We start from the raw sequence: 10,053 nt of genomic DNA on the forward strand, positions 1-10,053 counted from the left end.
ACTGAACGATATCGCTAGCGATCCGTGACGTTGCAGCGTCCTGGATAGCGATATCGTTCAGTGTGACAGGCAGCAGCGATCAGGATCCTGCTGTGATGTCGCTGGTCGGGGCTAGAAGGCCAGAACTTTATTTGGTCGCTGGATCTCCCGCTGACATCGCTGAATCGGCGTGTGTGACGCCGATTCAGCGATGTCTTCACTGGTAACCAGGGTAAACATCGGGTTACTAAGCGCAGGGCCGCGCTTAGTAACCCGATGTTTACCCTGGTTACCATTGTAAAAGTAAAAAAAACAAACACTACATACTTACCTTCCGCTGTCTGTCCCCGGCGCTGTGCTTCTCTGCACTGGCTGTGAGCGCCGGCCAGCCGGAAAGCACAGCGGTGACGTCACCGCTCTGCTTTCTGGCCGCTGTGCTCACAGTCAGTGCAGGAAAGCACAGCGCCGGGGACAGACAGCGGAAGGTAAGTATGTAGTGTTTGTTTTTTTTACTTTTACAATGGTAACCAGGGTAAACATCGGGTTACTAAGCGCGGCCCTGCGCTTAGTAACCTGATGTTTACCCTGGTTACCGGCATCGTTGGTCGCTGGAGAGCTGTCTGTGTGACAGCTCTCCAGCTACCAAACAGCGACGCTGCAGCGATCCGGATCGTTGTCTGGATCGCTGCAGCGTCGCTCAGTGTGAAGGTACCTTGAGGTAACAGGACCCCTAACACACCTCCCCTCCCCCTCAGATGGGTCAGGTAACAAGCTCTGATGATCACTTCCACTAGAATTGTTACCTGTTTGACCAAAAAATGCCAACAAAAGTAAAAAAAGTGGTGTACTTCAGTCTCAACTGGGAGTGTGTTTTCATAGTTAGATATGGATTCATTCATTGTGGACCATTCATGCAATGCTAGGAAAAAATAGCGATATTCATCCCTGACGTCCTATATTTGAAATGTCAAATCCAAGGACAGTCATGGAAACTAATATTAACTATAATGGGGCCATTTGGTTTTAGTTAAGGTGTGCAGAATTTGGCAGGTACCCCAATGGAAGCTAAACAGACCCCATTATAAATGGAAACGTATAATTTTTTTTATCCATCATGCAAGCAAAATACAGTTTGCAAGAAAACTGATGCTGGTTCTGGTGCCATATTCCTGTATGGATAGTGGTTCTGGTGATTTATCAGTGTACTGATGGTGGTTCTGGTCTGTATCCCTGTACTGATGATGGTTGTGGTGACATCTTCATGTGGTGATGGTTGTTCTGGTTCTGTATTCATGTACTATTGATGGTTCTAGTTATGTATTCACGTAGTGATGATGGTTCTGATGCTGTATTCATCACAGAACCATCATCAGTACAGTGTAATATTCACAACAGCCCCCAATAAACATTACGATGTCCATCGCAGCCCCCATACAGTATGATGCCCCCCACAGACCCCCATTATATCGTATGATGGTTCCCACAGGATCCCATATAGTATTATGGCCCTTCAGCTACAGATACAGTATAATGGCCCAAAAGCCCCTTATATACAGTGCAATGTCCCCCACAGCATCTCACACAGTATGATATCCACCACAGCCCCCAATATACACTACAATGTCCACTGCAGCCCCAAAATACAGTATAATATCCACACCAGCTCCAATATACTCGTACACTATGATGTCCATCACAGCCTCGTATGCAGTATGATTTCCACCATTGCCCTCCTTGTATAGTATAATGGCCCCCACAACACCCCATAGATTATTATTGCTCCCTCAGTCACCGATACATTATAATGGCCCCACATCCTCTTATATACAGTATATTGTCCCCCAAAGCATGCCACACAGTAGGAGATCCACTACAACCTCAATATACAGTATAATGTCCCCCTTAGTCCCCTACACAGTATGGTTACCACAGCTCCCAATATAAGGTCCCCAACAGCACTCAATACAGTATGGTCGCCCTCTCGTTATGTCCCCACAGCCCCTCTTGTAATGTACCCATAGCCAGCCTTTTATGTCCTCATAATCAGCCCATCTTGTAATGCCCACATTGCCAGCTCCTTATGTCCCCATAGCCAGTACCTCTTGTAACGTCCCCATAACCAGCCCATTAATTCCACATAGCCAGCCCCTATTGTAATGTCCCCATGGTCAGATCCTTATGTCCACATAGCCAACTCCCTCTTTTTATGTTCCGATAGCCAGCCCCTCTTGTGATGTCCCCACAGCCCCTCTTATGTTTCCATAGCCAGCCCCTTACGACGCCATAGACAGTCCCTCTTGGAATTTCCCCATAGAGAGCTCCTTATGTCCCCATACCAGCCCCTCTTGTTATGTCCCCACAGGCCCCTGGTATAATAGCCTCCATTCATTAGGAAAATAATAAAATAAAAAAAAGTTTAAACTCGCCTAATCCAGGCTTCCTGTCCAGCGCTCAACGTCTCCTCTTCATCTGGTGCAGCAGTGGGCGCTGGACGGTGTGATGATGTCACTGCTTTGCGACGTCCGATGTCCTCTTCGTGCGCCGGAGTTCCTTGCAGAGTACAGAGATGACTATAACGCCTCTGCTCCTGTGTGCGACATCCTGGGAGCTGGTCGAGGGAGAGGTGAGCGGTGTCAGTGACTGACACTGCTTCTCTGTGTGCCCACTGGGAACCCAATTCCAAATGGCACGGCCTTCCCCCATCTGCCTGTCATCACAATTCTAATGGTATCTACACGCTCACGATACAGATACAATTAAACCAAACGGTGGGGGCCATCATACTGTATGTGGGGAGCTTTGGGGAAATCATACAGTGTTGAGAAGCTATTGTGCCATTATAATTTGTAGGGGGTTACTGTGGGGGCATCATAATGTTTGTTTAGGGTGTCACACTTTGCGATGAACTGTTGGGGCTATTATTCGAGGTGGGGCATCATACTATGTATGTGGGGGTACTGTGGGGAGATACTGTAATGACAATATGCTATGTTGGGGGTCCTGTATCAGCAGCACACTGTGTGGGGGCGCTGTGCGGCCATCATACTACATTGGGAGGGCTGTGTGGGAGAAATATATTGTGCTGGGGACACTGTGGTGGCATCATAGTTTTCTGGGGGCACTATGAGGACATCATATTTTTCATGTAAAGGGTACCCCTCTAAAATGTAAAGTGCTGTGGAATAAGTTGGTGCTATAGAAATAAAATCAGTATTATTATTATTACAGTGACAGTAAATTTTGGGGGGGAATTCACTGTGGGGTAGAATTATACTCTATAGGGGCCATGAAAGGGGCGTCATAGTGGATGTGATCGTCCCTCTCCGTGTCTTTACGTCCTTCCATGGCCGCAGCTATACCATATTTATCTGCCTACTATTATTTTTCAGAGGGAGTTAGGATTTTTGCTGCTAGGCCTCATGATTAATGTGTTTACAATCTTTGTACGGCGCTACCGAATATGTTGGCGTTATATAAGACACAGAATTATAGTAGATGGATGATACAGTAAGCCAGAAAAAGAAAACAAAAACACAAGATGGAAAAAAAAAAGAAAAAAGAAAGCCTTCCTGGTGTTGTGTTTTTGGCCACGTTGGAGGAGATAGGCCTGAACATGTCACTTGGTGACTTCTGCTTCCTCATTCAGTCTCCTGTTTGGGAAATGCCCACTGGGTGGAGAGATGTCACTTATCATCCGCCTTCCTGGGTGCTGGAGCTCACTTCTTCTCTGGATGCCCACGAGAGCTGATGTGTTTGTAGTGATTCTGGTCGCAGCCGTTGTCGCACTACCCGTGGTCTGTGTCGTCTGCCGCGCCGCCATACCCGCCCCACAAAAGGCAAGAATGAAGCCCCGGACACCCTCTTGGAAAAAGCTGCCACCTGCAGGTAATTTCCCAATTTTTTTTTAACTCATTATTTATTGTCTGTTCAGGATATGCTGGGATTTATAGTTCCCCAAGAGCTGAAATTTTTCATTTTACATTTTAAGATGTAGCAGAGCTGGATTTGTCACTCACTCTTTTGTGATTTTTGTGATGGTTTCTTGGTATAAGCTGTAAGGAGTTTTTCTGTTTTATGTACATACCCCGTAATCAGTATCTGATCAAAAAGGTGTCAAACTTTAGGAAATCCTTTCACTTTACAGATCTGTGTTTGCTGTCAGTAAATAGAAGCATTTATATCCTCATCCTAAGGCCGCGTTCACACGTTCAGGATTTGGACAGTATTTTACATCAGTAGTGGAACAATCAGAGGAAAAGTATTAGGCTCTGTGCACACGTCAGGATTCTTTGCAGAAATTTCCTGAACAAAACCGGACTTTTTCTGCAGGAAATCCGCATGCTTTTTTCTCACGCTTTTTGCGCGTTTTTTGTGCGGATTTTTCGCGTTTTTTCCCGGAGCTTCCCATTAAATAGCGGGAAATAATACGCGAAAAATCTGCAAAATTAATGAACATGCTGCGTTTTTTACCGCGGTGCGTTTTTTTTTTCGCGGGAAAAAAAAACGCAACATGTGCACAAAAATTGCGGATTGCATTCTATTAATAGGATGCTTAAAGGATGTGTTTTTTTCGCAGCTTTGAAAATGATAAAGAAGTGAACCAGAAAGTTTAGTAAAAAAGTTGCAGAACTTTTTATTATACCGTGATTTGATTACATCGCATGAAAGTTAATAATAATAATAATCTTTATTTTTATATAGCGCTAACATATTCCGCAGCGCTTTACAGTTTTGCACACATTATCATCACTGTCCCCGATGGGGCTCACAATCTAGAATCCCTATCAGTATGTCTTTGGAATGTGGGAGGAAACCGGAGTACCCTGAGGAAACCCACGCAAACACGGAGAGAACATACAAACTCTTTGCAGATGTTGTCCTGGGTGGGATTAGAGCCCAGGACCCCAGTGCTGCAAGGCTGCTGTGCTATCCACTGCGCCACCGTGCTGTTCGTTTAAGGTCACACACCAAAGATTTTTCTGCACTTTTTTTGGAAACCTTTAGAAAAGTTAAAGTTATAGATAAGGGAACACTTTTTTTTTTTCTTACTCTTCCATGTCAGATTTGTAAAGCGAAGATACAGTGTGTTATAATAAAACTTTATTCATATAACTCCTTTCCACCCCATTGAGATGCCATTACTGGTGTCCAGACCTTCCCTATATATGAACAACCTCATGAACCCCTGATACAAAGATCCTTTTTTTTTATCTTCCAGTATAACATAGAATTTTTTTTTTTTAAAGTCCAAAATTCAAGAAACTCCACCCTCTATGAGAAAAGGAGCTCTGTCAGTTCTACAAAAAAAAAAATAAGTTAATCTAATATTTTTCAATTTTTTTTTTTTATTAGACACTGTGACTTTAATTTTAATTTAAAGCCACAGGCACCTAAAATAAAATTTTTAAAAATTCTCAAAATCAGACTTTCTCTATATAAACTGCATACAAATAACTTATCACACCTCCTGGACCCCTATTGCAAAGATTCTTTCATATCTTTATAATTATACATTGTAAGATAGAAATATGGGAAAAAAAGGCCAAAAATCGAGAAACTCTACCTTCCATCTATGAGAACAGGAGCCCTCTTAGTTCTACAGAGTATGTTATACTGATATAAGAAATACATTAATGTAATATTTTTATGTTTATTTATTAGACACCGTGACTTTACTTTTAGATTAAAGCCACAGGCACCTAAGAAAAAATGAACAAAATTCTCAAAACGTTTCTTATATAAAATACATGTGAACAACCTCATATACCTATATAAAATGCAACCTCACACCTCCTCGACCCCTGATGCAATGATATTTTCTTATATTATTTGATAGAAGTAGTAAAAAATAGTTAAGAAAATCAACGCCACCTTCCACCTCCGCCATCTTTGGGAGCTCCCTCTCATTTCTCTATAGTCTTTTATATTGATATTATATAATATGATAAAAAATAGTCCAAAAATCAACGCTACCTTCCACCTCCGCCATCTTTTGGGAGCTCCCTCTCATTTCTCTATAGTCTTTTATATTGATATTATATAATATGATAAAAAATAGTCCAAAAATCAACGCTACCTTCCACCTCCGCCATCTTTTGGGAGCTCCCTCTCATTTCTCTATAGTCTTTTATATTGATATTATATAATATGATAAAAAATAGTCCAAAAATCAATGCTACCTTCCACCTCCGCCATCTTTAAGAACAGGAGCTCTCTCATTTCTTTAAAATCTTTTATATTGATATTAAAAAAAAATCATACATTAATGTAATATTTTTAGATTTTTTTTATTAGACACCGTGACTTTAATTTTTACTTAAAAACACAGGCACCTAAATTGAAATGAACAAAATTCTCAAAACCGGACCTAAAAAGTTTCTGAGAATAATGAAAAATGTAGAAAATGCCTTATAATGATGACATAGGACACATAGTTTCATGGGTGTAAAATCACCGCCCCAGGATTAACATATTAGGTTATATACTGGCATTAGATCTGTATTTAGGTCATGTGACTAATTACCCCGATATATAGGTCAGCGGCGTCACTTGTTTTTCATCTTCTAATTGTTGTGACCCATTTCTTCTGGGAGTGGAACCCGAGTCATGTATCTTTAAGAATGAAGAATTCTTCACCTTAGAGGACCTGGCCAGGTCTTAGTCATAAAGTCCCTTCAAGCTCGCAGGCGCCAAATACGCGCCATTTCCATCCGGGAATTTAGTTGGATGGAGTTCCCCTTTAAATTAATTCTTAAAGGGAAATTACACATTATCATCATCATTAAAAAAATCAATTTTAAAAAAAGTAGGCTAGTTCATACCCGTTTTCTTTTTAGGCGGCTCTGCTCCTTGATGCATAGGTGTTATGAATAAAGAATAATATTAATCATTAATCGATAACACTAATTATTTCCACTTCTCGCAACAGACAAAGAAATTGTCGTCGAGGTGGCGAAGCAGCTGCGCCTGATCGGCGATAAATACAACATGAGGCAGAAGATTCTGAACGCCGTGGCCAAGATGCTGAGTCCGGGAACCTGATTGCGGGGATAAAGGGTTAAAAAAAAACGGCAAAAGTGGAATAAAAGGCCGACATTAAAAAAAAATATCATAAAGGGATACGCACGCCACCGGGAGGAGGAACCTGCAACCGCAGAGTCCAATATTAGAGGATCGGACGAAGACTGCGAGCCGCCGTGATGAAAGGTGTTATTATTATTTACAGGCCAGAAAGTGATCGTCACATGGAGATCAAAAGGCGCCATTATAGGCGACGGTGGAATCGAAACTTAGGAGGACAAACTGGACTTTAGACTGGAAATTAACCATTAACTGTTTACGTGATAATCAACTGTACAGCATGGGATCTGCTATTCCAAAGCAACCCGCCGGGAGAAAGCAGGAAGGCGAGACTGACAGGTCCGCCCGACAAATGGATACAAGATGAAAAACTAAAAAAAATATATATATATATATATATATATATATACATAGACACACACTAATACACTGTATATATATGTATATATATATATATATTATATATATGTGTGTGTGTATCAGTGTGTGTGTATATGTATATATATATATGGTCTAAAGTGAAACTGACTCAGTTGCCCTAAGCAACCAATCAGATTCCACTTTTCATTCTGCACAGACTCTTTGTAAAATGAAAGGTGGAATCTGATTGGTTGCTAAGGGCAACTGAGTCAGTTTCACTTTACACCATGCTTGATAAATCTTCCCCTTTATAACCCTATTAAACATGCGATCTACCTACTTTTGGACCACACTATATATATATATATATATATATATATATATATATATATATATATATATATATATATATATATATATATATATATATACTTATTTTGCCACTTTTTAACCATGCACTGCTAAAAAAAAAATTGTGTCAAAATTTGTTCAAAGAGTATCAGCCGCACGTAAAATCCACTCCGGCACGGAGTTAGAATATATGTCTGTGAAAAGGTTTAACATTTTTTTTTTAAAAGTCACAATTGATTATTCAGTTGAAAAACATCTAGAAATCTCGAACTCCCTAGAATGACGAAAAATAAAACAAATAAAAACAAGCGATCGCATATAATGCTACGGTCACACGTTCAGTATATGGTCAGTATTTTACCTCAGTATTTGTAGCCAAAACCAGGAGTGGGTGATAAATACAGAAGTGGTGCATATGTTTCTATTATACTTTTCCTCTATTTGTTCCACTCCTGCTTTTGGCTACAAATACTGAGGTAAAATACTGACCAAATACTGCTGGTGTGACGGCAGCCTAAGGCTACGTTCACATTAGCGTTTTGCGTGTTTGCGTCGGGCGATGCAGCGGCGACGCATGCGTCATGCGCCCCTATATTTAACATGGGGGACGCATGGACATGCATTGTGCGACGCATGCGTTTTTTTTTGCCGCAAGCGTCGGGCGCAGAAAACGCAACAAGTTGCATTTTTCTTGCGTCCAAATTTCGGCAAAAAAGGACGCATGCGTCGCAAAACGCAGCGTTTTTGCGTGCGTTTTTATTTGCGTTGTGCGTTGCGTCGCCGACGCAGCGGCGCACGACGCAAATGTGAACGTAGCCTTAAATAGACTAAAAAAAAAAAATAAAAAAAAGCCGCAAATTAAAAGACTTTGGCAAAATAGAAAATCCACTCTGGCAAGGAACTAGAATACAAGTCCGTTAAAAACGTTGCACCTTTTTTTTTTTTTTTTTTTTTTTATCACAATTAATTAATGAATGAATTAATTAACAAAACAAAATAACGAGCAATAACATATAAAATAGACAAAAAAAGTTGCAAAATAAAAGAAGAATTTGGCAAAATAAGCGGGAAAAAAACCCCAACAAAAACAAGACAAAAGGGAGATGCAATGATGAGCCGAGCCTATAATGTCAATGTTTAGATCGATGCACTTACAGGCAGGCTCCGCTACAGCGCCGCCATATATCGCTTGTGTATATAATTGACCTGTCTTTGGAGAATCAATGTCAGTTTTTCCTAAGTTGTAAAAGAGTTTTAGTTTCCAGTTGTCAAAACCAAAAAAAAAAACGTTTCTCTTCCTGTCTGGGTGACCACCATGAAGATAGAGGAAATGGTCACAGGAAGTGGAGTGTGCTGTACAGTAGACTGTCTTTCTGGGTTGCACATACTTGTTTTTAGGGTCCCTCTATGTAAGGCAATAATTAGGATTTGCGGTAGACTATGGGGGGAAGGTGCTATCTGTGTACGGGGAGGCAGTCCTGATGTTATAGAAGAAGTGGAGAGGGGCTGAGCGTGGAGGATGTTTACATGATATCCGCAGCCATACTCTTAATTTATTTCTACATTTTCGTTAATATGAGAGTTTCTCATCTATTTATTTATTTTCTTGTCACATTGATTGTTTATTATGTTTTTTTGTTTGTTTTCTTCATTTTTCTACAATTCTGTTGTATATTTAATATTGTTCCAACTAATAAAAATAATTTGGTAACATTTCTTAAACGATGATTCTTCTCTGTGTTACATACACAATAATTACAATATTACCTCTGCTCCCCCTACTTCCAGTATATAACGTTCCTTTAATCTGGTGGTCTAAAGGTACCGGGCTGCTTGCTGCAGTTTTGATAACATCTCTGTTTTCTCTGCTGCAGATCTAGCAGTTCTCTGAATGCTGAGCTCTATATAACCCCACCCCCTACACTGTGCATAGGCAGAATGCCACCAATCCGTGGCGGGGGCGGGCTTGGACTACAAGAAAGCAGGTTTACTTGTCCTCTAGTGATAATCTCCTGCTGATAAAACAGTGATTTGGTTTTTTTTTTAATCAAAACTACAGCAAGTTGCTTAGTAAGTGATACATCGCTGGAATCAAGGTTTCTGTCTCTAAATTATGCTGCTTTCGTATTACATGGTAAAAATCTGGTGACAGATTCCCTTTAAATATTGATAGCTTATCCCCTGATTGGCATTCCACTTTGAGAATCCAAATTATTTTTTTCATTTTTAGATCAATACATTTATAGTAAAGCATATAAAATTGACAAAACAAAGAATATAGAC

General features: G+C 40.5%; 1 protein-coding gene across 1 annotated transcript; it reads left to right on the top strand.

Moving 5' to 3' along the window:
• Positions 1-3,692: 3,692 nt before the first annotated feature.
• On the top strand, positions 3,693-7,425 carry PMAIP1 (phorbol-12-myristate-13-acetate-induced protein 1). Its single transcript, XM_069746239.1, has 2 exons — positions 3,693-3,864; positions 6,908-7,425. Exons 1-2 carry the CDS (start codon positions 3,711-3,713, stop codon positions 7,018-7,020), a joined length of 267 nt encoding a protein of 88 aa, XP_069602340.1. The 5' UTR covers positions 3,693-3,710; the 3' UTR covers positions 7,021-7,425.
• The last annotated feature ends 2,628 nt before the right edge of the window (positions 7,426-10,053 follow it).

This window comes from Ranitomeya imitator, chromosome 1 (genome assembly GCF_032444005.1).
Source record: "Ranitomeya imitator isolate aRanImi1 chromosome 1, aRanImi1.pri, whole genome shotgun sequence".
Lineage (NCBI taxonomy): Eukaryota > Metazoa > Chordata > Amphibia > Anura > Dendrobatidae > Ranitomeya > Ranitomeya imitator.

Bases quoted from the DNA above. Each gene is read 5' to 3' on its own strand.
- PMAIP1 (XM_069746239.1), top strand. From the start codon at position 3,711: ATGCCCACGAGAGCTGATGTGTTTGTAGTGATTCTGGTCGCAGCCGTT. The intron at 3,865-6,907 runs GTAATTTCCCAA...TTCTCGCAACAG, and splicing joins GAAAAAGCTGCCACCTGCAG to ACAAAGAAATTGTCGTCGAG.